We start from the raw sequence: 18116 nt of genomic DNA, 5'->3' as shown, positions 1-18116 counted from the left end.
ACCATACGAGGCAGCCATCCTCTTCCTCCTCTCATTTCTTTTTTCATGACTGAGTTAACTTACTCCCCCTCGTCCTTTACAGAAGAAGCCTAAGAAGACAATAGGTTTGGGTATTAACAGAAAAAGCAAGACTGATCCAATCATAGTAGATTTGCAGGAATGTTTACTTATCCTCTAAAAACTTTCTTAATGAAGACAGAACATTTTTCTAGATCCTAGGAGAAGATAGATTCCAAGCACACAAAATTAGAGGGTTGGGAGCTAAGCTTCTGGTACAAATTCATAACTGTTGGCTTAATAGGCATTAGCATCTAAATATTAACTCCAATGTTTTTCTTTTTTAATGGAATATGTTCAAAACTCCTCTAGGAAAACATTTTTAAAGTTGTTATTGGATAGAAGGAGTATGGGGCGGAGTTGGCCTTAGAGAAATGAGAGCAGCATTAATAAAAAGGATTTAAGAAAACATACGCCTCACTCAAGTCAGCACAGTTCCAGAAGACAGGACTGAACAAGGAGGATAAGTAAAGCAAGATGAACGATGTGAAACTTGCTGTCTTGGGTGGTGAAGGAACAGGCAAATCTGGTGAGTGGTGATGTTTTCTACGGCATGGAGCAGAGTACAAGAAGAGTGAGATATATTGACGTATATATGTCATATATAAAACATAACTATATACATTAACTATATACTATTTTTCATTTTCATAGCAAGTAATGCAATTAACTATATTTATAGAATTTATAGACAGATAAATCAAGACAACTATTTAAAATATTAATTTGTATCTTGTTCTACTGATGTTTAGAATTCATAGAAATAACAGGAAATCCCTCCATCACTGTCCCACCTACTTCTCACTCCAACACAACTGCCCCCACATCCACCAGTGGCCAAACAATGACCATGGAAGGATTCTTCTGCCTGGAGACTAAGGGTGAAGAGAGATGTATGGAGATCTGTGGATTGTTTTTTAAATGCAGCATTATTGAGGTGAAATGACTTTGGAGGGGAATGGCTTTGGAGATGCCTGGGAACTGAGCAACAGGTGTCCTGACTGTGGAAGCCATTTTTGTTTTATTTTATTTTGTTTTTGGTCACATTATGATGGTGGTAAGGATGCCATCACTGGAGCCACTGAAGCCTAATGAACCCTAAGAACTGGCCAGACCCAGAAGCTGCAATAAGATAAACTGACGCTAGAGGTCCCTTCTCTATTTCCTAGATTTTGAAGTCCCCGTATCCTTAAACATCTGCAAATGCTCAATATTGTCGTTCTTACTGTTAGCATGTAGAACTTTGGAGTCAGATCTAATTTGATAAAAAAAATAAAGAGAGGTTATAGTTCTTGTATCTCAGATTTAAGGAGAAATCTGTTTCTGTTACAAAAAGTGAGTTGTCCCATGTGTTTGCATTAATGAATTAATTACATAGTGATTTGAGTGGGCAGTGGTCTAAGATCATTTTCCATCTAATTTCCTGGTCTTCATGCTTGTACAGTGGAAATCTTTAGACCAGAATTTAGTAAAGCTTTAAAGTCTTCATTAACGTTTTGTAATTTTTGTGCTGAAAGATAAAAATCTTATACATAAATAAATAATCTGTATCCTCAACAGAAAATACTCTAAATCCAGCTTGTTTGTTTTGCAGCCCTCATAGTAAGGTTTCTTACCAAGCGATTCATTGGAGAATATGCTTCTAATTTCGGTAAGTCACTACTTTAGATTTTTTTCACCTTAAAATTTTAGCATAGTAATTAAACCGCGATTAAGATCAGAGAAGCATTTTGATAGTGCCTTCCATTTTTTGTACTTTTAAGCAACTTATTTATTCACAGATTCTGGTTGAAAATACAAGAATAGAAACTTGAATTAAATGTTCTTTAATAATAAAATTCACCCAATTTGATGCTAAGTGAGATAGCTTAGAAAGTCAGTTGATTTCAGTTTAGAATTAGAAAAACATTACAACTAGAATTCCTCCTCCATCAAATATTGTAGAGTATGTGAGTATGAATAGTTTTGTAAACTATGAAACAATTTTGAAATTAAATAAACATCTGTACAAAGATAAGACTGATTATAAAAGAGCAAGTAGGTACAAAATAAAGCTTATTTTAATTGTAAAACCATGTGAAAATAACAGGAAAATTATGCCTTGATTAAAGATCATATCATAATTATTTAGATTGCTTATGTAAGTTTCAGAGAAATTCTAAAACAGATGCCAGGGCAGCTTGGTATAATCTTAGGATAATTTCACTAACTCTATTAAAAAATTTGTGTTATTTTGATCAGAATTAGCATGACATATGGGAAATACCACAGTGGGGAATTAATAAAAAGTGGGGAATTTTGCCAGAGTTTTGAGTATATTTTTTGGCTTAGCAGTTAATCAATATAATGGTACTAATATCTTACCTGATTGCATGGGGGGGAATGGTTTCTGTTTTTTATTTTTATTTTATTTTATTTTATTTTTGAGGAAGATTAGCCCTGAGCTAATATCTGCCACCAATCCTCCTCTTTTTGGTGAGGAAGACTGGCCTGAGCTATCATCCATGCCCATCTTCCTGCACTTTATATGTGGGACTCCTGTCACAGCATGGCTTGCCAAGCGGTGCCATGTCTGCACCCAGGATCTGAACCAGTAAACCTCAGGCCGCCGAAGTGGAACGTGCGCACTTAACCGCTGCACTATCAGGCAGGCCCCCTGTTTTTTATTTTTAAACAAGAGCAACTGATTTATAAGACATCTGAGAATTGGGAGAAAGGACAATGATTTAGGGGTTCAATAATACTTAGAGTAAGAGAAAGTTATGATTGCAAGCATTTTTCCATGAGAAATAAACAACAAAAATCATTCATGAGGTAGCATTATTAGAGTGTTTTAGAAAATAGCTTCAAAGTGTTGCATTGTGTTGTTTACTACTTGTGTCCAATAGCATCTCAGTCCATATGACATTGAGAACATTGTAGGGCAAGTGCTTGAAAACTGATTATAGAAAGAAAAATATATAGAAAGAAAAATTCTTGTTTCGTTTCTCAGGTCAACAACCTCAGTCAAAAAGGTCAACACAAGCTAGGAGTCAGGCATGAGAAAATGTTCCAGAACTACAAAACAAAACGTAAATGAAACAACACCCAAAAACAACAACAGTAACAGCAACAACAAATCACCTTGATCTTTGATAAGATATAGTTATATAAACAAATGAAGTATACACATTTCTTGCTGTTACATCTCTGTTAAAAATATAAGACGCAGAGATATTTTCCAAAGACAACCAAATTAGCAAATGTCACCACCATATGAGGACAAACTAGCGAAAAAATGACTCCTCTTATAAATGAAGGCTAGAAGGGAAAATAATAAAATTCTAAAAAGTTAAGAGTCCGTGACCCTTGCTGACAGTTTTTGAGTTTTGAGAGTGGATGTTTTTAAATGTCTAGAAGGGAATTTTATGGTTCACGGTCAGTAGTAAACCTACGAAGTTTAGAATGAACTGTCTGAAAACATATTTTAAAGTTTAATGAAACTACAACAATTTTTCTAAATGTAACCTAAATGAATTTTAAAATTCATCCCTAACCCCCTGAAGTTAGCTCCCCAAATGTCTGCTGCATCTTCTTACTGTGGGTTACAGAGAATTTGCCAGAATGGCTCATGATTTTGTGTCAGTATGCTGTTTTGGAGAGAAGCAGGCCTTTTATTAAAACACTGGAGGGACGGTTACAGAAATGAAGTCCTCCACTCAACAAATACTACTGAGCACCTACCACATCCCAGGTACTCTTCTAGGTAGAGAGGCTATAGCAGGGAACATAAAAGATAAAGATCCAGTCTTGATAAGATTTACAATCTGGAAGCAAGGGTCAGCCAATTAAAAAAATTAAGCATAAGTTATGTCATATGATGATAAATATTATGACAAAAAGGAAAACATGAGGGAGTGGCACTAACATGGTGTGTGGTAATTTAAAGTAAGGCAGTCAGGTTAGACCTTGCTGAGATGCTGACATTTGAACAGAGGCATGAAGGTGGTGAAAACTGAACCATGAAGATGTCTAAAGGATTACATTCCAGGCAGAAAAATCAAATTTCTGAGGCAAGAACTTTCTGAAAAATTTGTGGAATGGTATGGAGGATGGGGTAGCTCCGGTGGAGAGAATTTGAGAGACAGTAGCCAGAGAGATCTATTGAGGTCATAGAAGTAATGGGAGACTAGATAATGAAGGCTACTTTCAGGCATTTTAAAGGGTTTGGTTTATCTAAGAGAGCTGTTGGAGTCATTGGAACAATTTTATCAGACAAGTGCTGTGATCTGGCTACGAGGTTCACTTTTGCTCCTGTGTTGAGAATAGACTAGGCACAGGAAGGGAGTTAGGGGAAGAATGAATGCAGAGAGATGAGTTAGGGGACTTTGTAATAATCTAATCAAAAAATAATGATGGCTTGGACCAGAGTTAGCAATGGAGGTAATGAGAAGCAGACAAATCCAAAATATACTTTGAAGGTAGAACAAAAAGAAGTTTTTAAAAGAATAAATATGGGATATAAGAGAAAAAACAATCAACAGTGACCTCAAGGCTCTTAACTTGATAAAATGGAGTTATGGATATGTCATTTAAAGAAATGGAAAACTGTGGAAGATGGACTTTGTACAGGGAGACCAGGGGTTCAGTTTTAAGTGTCTTAAGATTGAGATGTCTATTGGGTATCTAAACAGAGATGTCCAATAGCAGTACTTGTTTATGCCTGGAGTTCAGAGAAGAGATCTGGGCTATAGATTTAAATTAGGTTCATCGGCAATAACTTCTATACAAAGACTCTGACTGGATGAGATTAGCATGAGAGTGAGTATAGATAGAGACGAGATTCCTAAACAGGATCCATATTTGAAGTGTGGGAAGATATGGTGGGACAAATAAAAAAGATTAATACAGAGGAAGAAGGAATAAAGAAGAAACCAGGAGAGTGTCTTGCTTTGAAAGCCATGTGAACAAAACATTTTTAAGGAGGCAAGAGTGATCAACTACATAAATGCCATGCTAGGGCGAGTAAGATCAAGATAAGAACCAACCATAAAGTCCAAAACCATCACCTTGATCTGAACAGTTTTAGTTAGGTAATTGGAGTAAAAGCCTGACTGGAATAATTGGAAGAGCGTGCGAGGAGAGAAGTTGGACACAGAGGGTGTAGATACTTACTGAAAGGCCAGCAGAGAAATAAGGCAATAGTTGAAAGACACTGTGGGATCCAAAGGATTGAGTTAGGAGAAATTCAGCTGTTAGTAATGATATAGTAAAAAGGAAAAATTTATGATGCAGAAGAAAGAGGCAGAATTGGTGGAGCCATGTCTTCCAGTAGATCAGAGGGAATGGTAACTATTTCATAGTGAATGAATGGGCCTTAAATAGAAACACAGATAATTCATCTATAGTAATAGGATGGAAAATAAATATAATAGCACAAAAGCATACAATTGAATAAATATGGTGGTTAAGTTAATTTGTAAGAGATACATACGAGCAAATATAACAAATCCATAATTTTTAACCACTAACAATAAGGAAAAGCCACTCTACTACTCCGCTAAAGTATGACCAGTCAAATTTGCAAGACTGTGATCCAAGTATGAGTCCACTTTTTATTCTGGAGTATTTTCATACTGACAATAATATACTCATGTTTTGCAGAATCTATCTATAATAAGCATTTGTGTTTGGACGGGAAGCAACTTACTCTAGAAATATATGACCCTTGTTCTCAAGTAAGTGAAACAAAATACTCTTTTATTTTTTCAATCATGTTTTGAAGAAGATTGGAAAGGGGAAGTATAAATTTGCCAGTCTTAAAACCGAAGTTTCTTCTAAATTTTAATTATTAAAATTTCGAGAGAAAGATTACTTTTAGCCATAAATTCCATTATCTAGCTTCTCTGTAAAGTTACGGCAATAATCATCACATTGCAGATATCTTTAAAATGGCAATATTAGGCTACATTCATAGTGTATTTCTGTCAGGTCACAGTTTAGCTGCCAGAAGTTAATAGTTTAATGGCTTATCAATTCAGTTTTTATATTTTCAGTACGTTGTAGTTTTGCTAACCACTATCAATAAAGCATAAGTAAGAAAAGAGTACAAACCCCTTTGTCCATTTCAATCCAAAAATTTAAAATATGATTATATAAATAAGAGAAGAAATGGCCTGCTGTTCAAGATTTCAAAACAACCCCCTGGGACATATTCTTTTAGGTACATAAAATATCCCTTAAATCTTTTTAACTAAACCTTATCAATATTGTTTTTTTTTACTGATTTAAATCTAGTACCAAAAATCAGTAGATATTCTGTTTACTAACATAGATAGAAAATATTTGTTTACAAACCACCTATGTGGATATTAATTCAAGAGACAATTAATATAGCTTATCAAATTTTCAGAAAAGGTGGAGATATTTTCTTAGAGAAAAGTTGTAAAATGAGATAGATATAACTTTATTATACTTTATTTTTAAAATTTAGTCACTTTTAATTAAAGAAACGAGGTGATAAGAAAGAGAGAAACAGGGAAACTACATTTTAGAAAATATCGTTATTTTTAAAGTCTCTTTCAGGTAAAATGGGTCTCCATTATTTAACTGTCTCAAGTGTAAAATACAGGTGTCAAATTTCACCACTTTTGGTGTATTTGGTTTATTTTCAGCCACAGAGAGGAAAATTTTCCCTCACAAGTGAGCTGCATTGGGCAGATGGGTTTGTTATTGTGTATGACATCAGTGACAGATCTTCCTTTGCTTTTGCAAAAGCACTGATCTACAGAATTCGGGAGCCACAAACTAGTCATTGTAAACGGTAAGATATTTTTCATTCTCCTTTCTTTTTAGTAAATCATCCTACAGCTGTAAGCATCATTAAGAAGAGTTTAATACAGCCTTCCAATTACAAAATTTAACAGCCCTGAACAATTCACCTTCCAATCCACAGGAGTTACACGTGTAGTAAAAGGAATAAGATGAGAATACTTTATGTCCTAGCTGACATAAACAGTTACTTGCCCTGAGTAAATGGCTATGTTACAAGACAGCTTCTATTGTTAACAGGACACTCACTTGCAAAATAATGGTCCTCTGTGCACAAGATAGTCTGCTTTCCAACCTTTCCTTTCATCCCCACAAAAGTGTTAAGGATACTAAATAAATCCAGATTTATTACATTTGGCATCCAATTCCTAGTAACTGGGTGTTAATGTATCAAAGTGAAATAGGCTGCATAATCAAACCATTAAAATTCGAAGTATGAGAATACATTTTTCTCCATTTACCTCCTAAAATAAAGAGCTGATCAACAATTCCCCATTGTTAATTGTCTTGACACAAGTGACTATGAGGAAAGACATAACTGTGCCTTAAACCATTCTTGCATTAGTATATATAAATTTAAACGTATGAGTTTCCCCTTTTCCTTATTTTTTATTATTTTAGCTTTTCTCATTTAAAATATTTATTTTTGTTCAACATACTGATGTAAGGGTTTCTTTGTGCTCCTAACCAGATTTGCCCTTAGAGTCTAAAATGACATTCTAATCTGAGAAGCATAGAAGCACAATGATATCATTGTAAATTGGTATTTGTGCTTTTTATATCTATTTTTTAAAAAAATGCCCACTATCAAGAAACCATCACATAATAATTGATAAAGGGCTATTTCCCTGGAGTCAGTTGATGTACATTCTTGTTTATATCTGATTGACCTTAGATAAAACCCGTAATCTCTATACCTCATTTTTCTGATTGTAAAACGTAGAAGTACGGTAGGAGAAAAGATGCGATTTTACTAAGTCCTTCATACTCTGACTTCCTATAAAATTACTGACTCTTTGAGCTCCATTGTTTCAAGCATTAAATGCCTTATATCTAAGCACCATGACTTAGGTAAGGAACAAAAATAAAATTCCTTTGATATTCCTCCAAATCAAAAGAATCATTCAAGAATACTCAAAAACATATAAAAGTAAAAAACAAAACCACCATATTTGACATTTTTGGCAATCTTCTTTATGTACGATAATAATTTTTACAGTCTTTCCAGTTCTCAATCTGCAGATAAACTCGGAAAGCAAAGTATGGCGTTGTTTTATAAAATTACATCTGATAGTTGTGATTCATCCTTCAAAATATTTTACTTACCTCTCCCTATTACTCCATTATAATAATTTTCTGAACTATATAGAAGATATTATTAATACTCTCAGAAGAAGATATTATTAATACCCTCAAAAATCCAACACATACAATGCTTTTTCCTTCAAAGTTCACGCTGTCACATGAATGAAACCAACTTTTAGTGGAATCTGGGGGCAATATCCATTTAGAAAGAGCTGAAGACTGCATTTACCCATTTGTTCCCAATATAGATAACTTGGCAGAGTTCCATGCCATTTAAGGACTAATAGTCTCACTATATTCTTCAAATGAAACTCTCTTTTAGGTATGATTCACCGTAACCAAGGAGAATATATTGATATTTACAGAAGACATTGTTTAACAAAGAAACATATTTCTTAAATAAATATAAAAATTGTACAAGTTCTTGAGACTGTAAAATTTTCTCTAGAGTGTGTTATAATGGATGTTAACAAAAACAAATAGCAGTTAGTATTGAGTATTTTCCCCTAGGTAAGCTATATCTAAATTGTTCAATTACAGTAACTATTTAGTAAAGACACATTAGTCCTCTTTCAATTGATATGGAAATTAAAATAATACGTAGTAAGCACCTTTCATTGCCTGCCTTTGTTCTAGGCATTTTTATATCCATTATTTCATTTAATTTCTATGATAATTCTGTGTGACGAGGACTATTTTTGTCATTTTTTATGTATAAGGAAATTGAAAGTTGGAAAAGTAGCAATCATTCCTCATTAGTAAACACAGTCATAATTCAAGAAAAGGTTTGTATCACTTCAAAGCCTAATCTTTAAGAGCCTTGTTGCTTCTGAATCGTATACTACATTCTATCTGAAATAATTTTTGTAAGTAAATTGGGATATGTGTCATACACACACACACAACCACAAATCACGCACAGACACGCACAATATTTTTTTCTTTTCTGGTCCATAGTTATTTTTGATATAAAAGTACTTAATAAGAAAAAGAGTTGTTAAAACAATGTTGCTAAAGAATTGTCTGTCTGTGTTTCAGAATGGTGGAATCAGCAGTGCTTTTGGTTGGTAACAAACAAGATCTCTGTCATGTGCGAGAGGTTGGCTGGGAAGAAGGGCAGAAACTGGCACTGGATAACCGATGCCAATTCTGTGAACTGTCTGCAGCAGAGCAGTCTCTGGAGGTAGAAATGATGTTTATCAGAATTATCAAAGATATCCTGACAAACTGCAAACTCAAAGAAAAGAGAAGACCCAGTGGATCTAAATCAGTGGCCAAATTGATCAATAATGTATTTGGAAAGAGACGGAAGTCTGTTTAGTAGACATGTGACCATATATCAGAGAGTTTCAAACATTCATATGATAATTAAATTTTCCCTTTCTATGCAATTAAAAAAATAATTCTCTGAGATATAAAATAATTGAACATGAACCACGTCTATATTTTCTATATATATAGTTTGCTTTTATTTTCTTCTTCGAGGAAGATTAGCCCTGAGCTAACTACTGCCAGTCCTCCCCTTTTTGCTGAGGAAGCCTGGCCCTGAGCTAACATCTGTGCCCATCTTCCTCTATTTTATATGTGGGACGCCTACCACAGCATGGCATGCTAAGCGGTGACATGTCCACACCCGGGATCCGAACTGGTGAACCCGGGGTGGCCGAGAAGCAGAACGTGCTCACTTAACCACTGCACCACTGGGCTGACCCCTATAGTTTGCTCTTTTGATTATGTGTATCATGTACACTCTGCTTCACACTTCACCTTTTATTACACAAAATAACACTCAGTGTAACTTTTGGTGGATTACTATATGGTTTGCCTGGTCAAATAAGCTCTGATGCTATAATTTCATTAAACTACCATTCCATAGGTCTCAGCTTACCTTTATTTTATTTATTTATTTTGAATGAAACATATAGTTATATTCATATAATTAATATATTATAAAACTGAATTTATCAATTTATCAAAATACATGATCTATTTAATAGAAATGCGTGGATTTAATTTTTAAAATGTCTTTACAATAATCCAGCGACTTACTTGATGTTACACAAATTTTATGTACAATTTAGGCCTTAAGAAGTTAAATTCCTTGTCCATGAGTACATAGCTTGTAGTTGGTCTGATGATGAAAAAAATCTGCCTTTCCTTTTATGCTATGCTAACAAGGGCCATTATCATGCAGAAGTTAACTTATATAGCTATGATCCTTTTTATATCAAAAGATTAGCCTTTTTTTAGTTCATATATAAGTTCATACATCATAGGGAAAGAAAAATATAAAAACCAATTGGTAAATATATATCTTTGAAGGTCTTATTGCCCTGAAAGAAATATTGTATTAGATACAGACATTTGGGGCCTTCTCAGATTACTTTGAGTACAGTTTCCTTCAGAAATCAACTGTTTACCTCCTGGACTTCAGTACCACTGCTGTTGTTCTTTGCTGAGCTTGCCACCATTGTATTTCAAATTACAGTCTTAGGCCTAACTTGAGCCAAATTGCTGATAATTCAGGTTAGGTCTCAGAGAAGTTAAACCGGGAGTACAAGCGATGCTACACACACTTGGTTAACCTGTATCAGCCAGAGCCTGGGGCCCAAGGTGGAAGATCTTGAGTAGAGGTTGGTAGAGTGGAATTGGGGACGGGTGACACAGACTATTAGACTGCATAGGGGAGAATTCCTTGGCATGGCATTACTCACCATGAGTCATGATTCCATATTTTAGAAGAGATACCTAGAGCCCATCCATATAGTCTTGCTGTTCATTAGATGTCTGAACAGATTATACTAGGGTGGAGGTAATGGAAATAACAGAACATTGTGTGGTAGTATATAAAATAGTTCAGAAGACATAAAGATAGAGGAGTTAGAATTGATATGGTAGGTTGGACCCAGGAATCCACCATCTGACTGTGTTCCATGGGACAATTCAGATGAACTTCCTTTACTAAGGAAGCGAGGAGTGCACTGGTAAGGGGGCACAAGCAACTTTGAGAAGCTTGATAGTGACTGTGCTCTAAGGGTCAGAGTTGGCAGTGGGGATATTGCCAGTGAACCGCACTCCTCAATATCAGTGCAAGTAATAGAATCCTGGAACAGCAGAATCTAGATGCCAGCATTTATTCTGTTCCTTGTTATCCACCCACTCAGCCTCCAAATAAATGATGCTATATCCGAGGTAGAGGCTCCACTTCTGATATTGGCTGATTGGAAACTTAAAGTGACATGCTCAATCAACGATATTGAGGCAAAGTCCGTATTGTGGGCCCATGCATTGCTTCCATCCCTGCCACCATGGCCACTGTCATCATGGATCCATTTCATAAGCAAAATGCGGCCAAGAAAAGAGGCAGGTTGTTATCTGCAGGACAGGTCATCTTGTCCATCTGATTGTAAAGTGAGTTCTCATTGGCGGATGCTCTCTGATGGGCATTAACATGGTACACAAAGATCTGTATATTTTATGCCTTCTCTAAGAGATCCATTCACACACTCTTTCTCCAGTCCTTCTTGTCACTGATCTTCCAGTCTTACCTCTTACAGACCTCTGGCCAATTGGCAAAAGCATTGATCACTGCCTAGAAATGTGTACCATGTGCCACGTTACCTAACATATAGACAGCAAAGTGTACTTCTTGAAGCTCTGGAAAATGGGATAATTATCTTCCACTAACGAACTTCATGGTAACCACTGTGTAATGAGGCATAGTCCTCCTTCGGCTGGCAGTAATACATCAAGCTTAAGTGAGGAGAGCTTCCTATCAGCTAGGAACATTAAGATTAGATTGCTATGTAAATGAGAAATAAACTTTTATTGTGTAATGTTACCTAGCAAATTCAGTGATACACTTTTTTTGGCCAACTATTTATAGGGATTTTATTAATCTTTCATAGTCTCAATATGGACTATATATATATGTATATGCATAAATATATATCAGTTTAACCATTATACTTTAATTTTTTTATTGTTTTATTTTGTTCTTATTATTCTCTTGGATGATCTCACTTTTAGAGATTTGGTCTTCATTCTTTAAAATTACTTTCTCAGTTAAAGAAAAATTCTTTTGGGATGATTTTGATTTGAAAACAACATATCGAGCTGTTCAAAATTTCTGTTAAGAATAATACTTATATTTCTATATATTTTAAAATTTTATTTATTATACTTTTTTTTTAGCAATATGACCTGAGATGACATATATTGTTATAAGCAGTCTATGGAATAGTAATAAGAACACGTGTTCTCACCAAAAAAATAAAAAAGATAATTGTGTGAGGTGATAGATGTGTTAATTAACTTGGTTGTGGTAATCATTTTACAATGTACATGTATATCAAATCGTCATGTTGTACACTAAATATATTACAATTTTATTTGTCAATTATACCTCATTAAAGCTGGAAAAAAACACTACTTCACATAAAAAAGAACTTACATTTTAAAAGTAGTTTCTGTGAAGCAACTTTAGAAATAAGAGTTGATTATTTTTCAGAGTGATATTTGATAGTCATGGATAATTTCCCCTTTTATGATGTGATGGTTTTAAAACATGTTCACACATTTTTGACACTTCTCCCATCAAAAACTTGAGTCTAATTCCCTGCCCCTTGATTCTGGATCATCCTTGTTGACTCTCATTTAGCAAACAGAATGAGGTGGAAGTAAAGGGTAGGACTTATGAGACCAGGTTGGAAAAGGAGCTGGAGCTCCCATCTCTTCTTCCCTGGGACTCTGTTTTGGGAGCCATGAGTCAACAAGTATGAATCTGGCTGCCTGAAGGCACCAGGCTGGGGATACCACATGGGGTTAGTGACCACACAGCCACCAAATACATGAGCAAAATCTTCAGGTAATTCCAGCCTCTAAACTTGGATGACCCCAGCTAATGCCAGGTGGAGCAGAGATGAGTTATTCCCACAAAATCTTGCCATAATTGCATATTTGTGAGCGTAATAAATATAGGTTTTGTTTTACAGTTGTTAAACCATTATGTTTTAGAGTTGTTACATGGCAGTAGATAACCAGAACAGATAATGTATTAAAATTCTCAGCAATTCAGCCAACATGAAATGTTTGGCTTTCTTAGTGGGGAAAAACAGTGAAAAAAGGATTCTTCCAACCAGCTTCAAAATAGTGCAGAACATGAAGTTGTCCCAACATCAATTTTCTTGTGAATATAATTCACGTGTAAAGCAAATTTCAAAAATCTAAAAAACAATAAACTGCAGTTTTCCAAAGTGAGAAAACTGCATCTACTTAGAGAGAGACAAATACATCAACATTAGGCCATAGAATGTTGTAGGTTGAAGATAGCAAGTGTGTCTATAAATCTCAGAGATAGTTAAGCTGTATCACTAGGCTGGGAATTGCCTATGCTGCTTCTAGTAAAAAAGATGCTGTCATTCACTTCAGATGAGCTTCAATGAGATAACACATAATGAGGGGCGATACTGAGGAAGGGGATGCCAAAGGGGAGGGGCCTTTAAAATGGTTTTGATTTAATACAAGGCATGCACTATTAATAAAAAGGTTGAATGATACCTGTATGTTTTATAGGTTTATAAATTGGCTGTAGTAAAATATTTTACATCTTAGATCACTAGGTATTGTTTCAGCTTATTATGGGAGATATCTATCTAGAGTTGACTGAATTGTATTAATCTGAACCTAGTTTAATGATGCCTTAACATTTTTATGGGGGAATTTAATGTTTGCAATATCCATGTTCCTTATTTGAAAGCGTGACTTATAGGTTTCTCATCTTCCTTAAATTATGAAATCCTTCAGCTAATAAAGGAAAATGATTATAGTTTGCAAAAAAGGCAAAGTCATTTAACAATCCATATAACTGTCTATTGTAGGACTTTGCATAATAATTGTAATTTAGCTATTAGGGATTCTAAAGGCAGTTATCAGTCATACTGTAGAATTCTAGGAGAATCAGGCAAAGCCCGGATTATTTGAAGTATTTTAAATTCCTGAAGAAAAGACACACTATAAATTGGAAATAGACTCTATAGTGACAATATATTATTTCAAAGCAAAGAAGAAGTTCACGATGATTTTCAAACATGTAAACCACCAAACGGGTTATTTTTCTGTCTTTTGGATAGAGATAAAACAAGCTTATTTTTAATAATGGGACTAGAATCTCCTCTAAGGAGGAAATGAGCAGATTATAAAGTATCAGTTGCAATGTGGAATTTGACCAAAATTTCAGTAATCTTGGAACAATTAAGGCATAAAGAATTAAGAAAAAACAGAAAATTGAAGGAGAGTTAGAGATGGAGTTACTTGCCATTACATGAAAGTATGACCATGAGTTACTGCTGTAGGTTTTAGACTATTTCATAGGACTAAAGATGAATCAGAAGATTTTGAGGCCTTAAGCAAAAGACGTCTATATTTTACTTACATTGTTATTCTCCACAATAGGAGAGGTTTTAAGCAAAACTTGCTCAAAAATAGTTTAAATGTTATGAAATTTGAATATTTTTACCATTTGCTGGTTTTTAATAACAACATTTTGAAGCTAAATGTATTTGTAGACTATGACTAACACACATCTATACGTGTTTATGTGTTTTTATATATAGATATACTACTAGTAATTTGTTGTTAACGGCCTCAAGTTAATTCCAACTCCTAATGACCATGTGTACAGCAGAGTGGAACCCTGCCCGGTCTTTTTGCGCCATTCTCTCATCTTCTGGCGCTATATCAGACAATGCTCCACTGCTATTTATAGGGTTTTGATGGCCAATTTTCTTGGAAATGGGTGACTGGGTCATTCTTCCTAGTCTGTGTTAGTCTGGAAGATCCACTGAAACCTGTTCACCGTGGGTAACCCTGCTGGTATTTGAAATACCTGTGGCAGAGCTTTCAGCATCATAGAAACATGCAGACATCACAGTATGACAATCAACAGACGGTAATGTGGTTCCCTGACGCAGAAGGGAACTCACACTATGGTAGTGAGAGCGCGGAATCTTAACCACTAGAGCACCAGGGCTGGCTTGCTATTAGTAATATATGAATATATATTATATACCTTTATATATATATCTAAAATATATATATACATATCTCTTTAACCTGAGAATAACCCATCCTGTCAGAAGGAATACAAAATATCAAGTGAATTAAAAACAGAGAAAGAATGGGAATAGCAAAATAATAGAAGAAAGGTGAATTAACATGACAAAAGTCACATTCAAAATCATAAAATTGGAGAAAGACAGATTCCAGGATGGATCCTTTTGGAAGAGAAAGAAAATGGAGCAATTATAAAATGAGGAATGACTGGATATGTACAAGTGTTATAACGATTGATTTGGAGTTACAAAAAGTGAGTAGTCGCTCAGTAATTTAGCATTATAGTTAAAATAAGTGGGCATGAGACAAAAATGAGATTGGGTGAACAGTTCAGAGGAAAGAGGAATATAACTGAGATACTATGAGATAATGTGCCTATTCTTAGCAAAAATCAGAATTTGGAGAAGAATTAGTGGATATATATAAAATAATAGAAAATTAAACCTAAAAGAAAGATTGACAAATGAAGAATTTTGTACCAAAAAGAAAAAGTATCCTAAATAGAAAATATAAATTTCAAGACAGAAGTCACATCCACTACAGACTATGTAAAATGAATTTCAATTGTGACTTGTGAAATTTGGATTAGTTGAAAAAAAAAACAGTCCTGAAAGTGAGGATTATTGGGTAGTGAAATGGAGCAAGATGACCATTGATCCCCTTCTCTGGCAACTGTGTATGTGGAGACTGGGACAGGCATTACCAAATACTTCAAGGTCCTTTTCAACACTTTGGGGGCTCTTATTCTGTAACAGTCAATAATATGTCACTGAGAAACTATACAAAATGAGAAAATGATATTTTGGAAAACATATTTTCTCCTACTACATTTTTCACTTTTTAAAATAAATATACTACTTTGTGATATTCAATATTCTCAAAATTCAGGAATAGAGCAGCAAATGCTTATACTACTTTTTTTCTTTAAGTAACACCTACTGCTGTGGCAATCATCTGGTAGAGGACACTCACAAAACATTGTTGATGAAAAATAGTGAAAAATAAGCAGAAAACTTTGATTAATGATGCTCTTTTATTAAATAGCTTCAAGTGAAATGAATTCCTTCTATAAGGAAAATATAAGACAATATAGCTTCAATGATTTTATTTTACCTTTGCACAGCCACCAGTAAATATTATCTATTAAAGAACTTAAATATAACAGACATATTGGCATACATTTTTTAGTCATGAGGGTAGGAGGACTGAACCTGCTATTTCATAATTTTCTATTAAAATTCTATTTTTTAATTTGAATAACGACAGTCTAGAATAGCACTGAAATTTCATACAACAGAAATTCAGCATTTCACTAACTGAATTGAGAATTGAAATGAGAGGTAAAATCATGGCTTATGTTTGTGCTACCTTTTGGACTAAAAATGCAGTTTGCCTGGTGACAGGTAGCTATAATATATTACCCTTTGCTTAAGTCTTAGCTTGCCCACAAGCTTTACACAACCAGAAAACTGGCCATCTGTCCTTCTTCTCCATGGGAATGATTTTCTGAAATAGCCACATCTGTCTCTTATCACTCAGAACCCATTACCAACATCTCCTATCTTTCTTTAAACCTTCACAGCTACAGGAATAAGAAAAATGGTAGTGGCAAACTGTTTCTCAGCCTGTCTAGTATTCATGGGTAAAGGCAAACACAGATGAAGTGGAGATTTAGTTGTCAGAAATATTGGGGCAGGAGCTCAAAGAGCTGTGGTTTAGAATTAGTCATGTATAGCATTTGTTAAAACAAAAACCAAAAAATAATTTGTGTTGTGTTATTCATGACATATCTTTTCTTCCCTGTAATGAAAGGATGGTGAGTTTGGGAACCCCTTCCCACCTCAATAAAGCACAGTCAAGCTAAATCAATTCTGATTATGGATAAGAAAGTATGCTGAAATGGGCACAACAACCAGACTGCTACTATGAGATTTGAGAGAGCTACACTATCCCTTCCAACAATAGTGATTGAGAAGGTGATGAAGATAAGGATACAGTAAGTGCACCATGTGTCGACAAACCAGACCACAGAACATCTTTCCTTTTATAGGGGCCAAGCAGCACAAGAACAAACAGATAATCTCCTCCATCACACAGACACATTAATAATAATGGATTTTTGAAAATATTCTTCAAGACAAGAACGTAGCAATATTAATCTGAAAGGAAAAGTATATATCTGAAAATAATTTCTAAATGAAAAATAAAATAGGAAGTCTAGAACAGACTTTAAAATCTATATTTTAGGCAATAAAGAGTTGAATTGGCATTACAGAAAATCAGCTAAATGGTACTGATGTAAAATGACAAGATTTTTAACAACATGAAGGAAGACAAAGAAATGAATATACAAAATAGCGTATCATAATATAAATAAATATTATAGGTATGAAGATTAGAACCTAACCTAAAATAATAATAGCACATATTCCTGGCATATGAACTCAGAAATTCACAGTAGAAGCAACAGTCGCTATCTTGGGAGTGCAAGAAGATAGAATTCTACATCTCAAATATGATTCAGTGTGTTTCAGGAAAAAAACCCCACAACATGTATTTCGGTATCCCAGAAAGATAAAACAGGTAAAATGGAAAAAAATCAGCATGGTTTAAATTTCTTTGCAACTATATGGCAGAAAATTTGGTTAAGAAAACTGAAAAGTCTGAAGAGTTTTGAGGGAAACTTTTGCAAAACTCGAGTAATAAAGACATAAATTCTAGTTGAGATATAAAGATGAAAGGTATTTTCAGATGTGCAAGTGCTCTGAAAAATATACTCAATTAGAGTTACTAAAAGATTATCAAAGTTCCAATCCCAATAAATAAAAAAT

At 34.5% G+C, this 18116-nt stretch overlaps 2 protein-coding genes across 3 annotated transcripts in view; one reads left to right on the top strand and one right to left on the bottom strand.

Annotated features, from left to right (window-relative positions):
* Window positions 1-18116, bottom strand: part of PIK3C2G (phosphatidylinositol-4-phosphate 3-kinase catalytic subunit type 2 gamma) — a 514208-nt gene that overhangs the window by 454078 nt on the left and 42014 nt on the right. The gene's annotated exons all lie outside the window — the stretch shown is intronic.
* RERGL (RERG like) lies at window positions 400-13340 on the top strand. Of its 2 annotated transcripts, XM_070494355.1 has the most exons (6): window positions 400-586; window positions 810-950; window positions 1652-1708; window positions 5701-5774; window positions 6711-6859; window positions 9211-13340. In XM_070494355.1, the coding sequence occupies exons 1-6, from the start codon at window positions 535-537 to the stop codon at window positions 9491-9493; spliced, it is 756 nt and encodes a 251-aa protein (XP_070350456.1). In that variant the 5' UTR covers window positions 400-534; the 3' UTR covers window positions 9494-13340. The 2 variants fall into 2 exon arrangements, with proteins under 2 accessions (XP_070350456.1, XP_014686614.1); XM_014831128.3 differs by lacking the exon at window positions 810-950 and having other exon boundaries at window positions 439-586; window positions 9211-13337.

Source organism: Equus asinus, chromosome 22 (assembly GCF_041296235.1).
Source record: "Equus asinus isolate D_3611 breed Donkey chromosome 22, EquAss-T2T_v2, whole genome shotgun sequence".
Classification (NCBI taxonomy): Eukaryota; Metazoa; Chordata; class Mammalia; order Perissodactyla; family Equidae; genus Equus; species Equus asinus.
The sequence above is the reverse complement of the archived record's forward strand: the minus strand, read 5'-3'. Positions and strand labels throughout refer to the sequence as shown.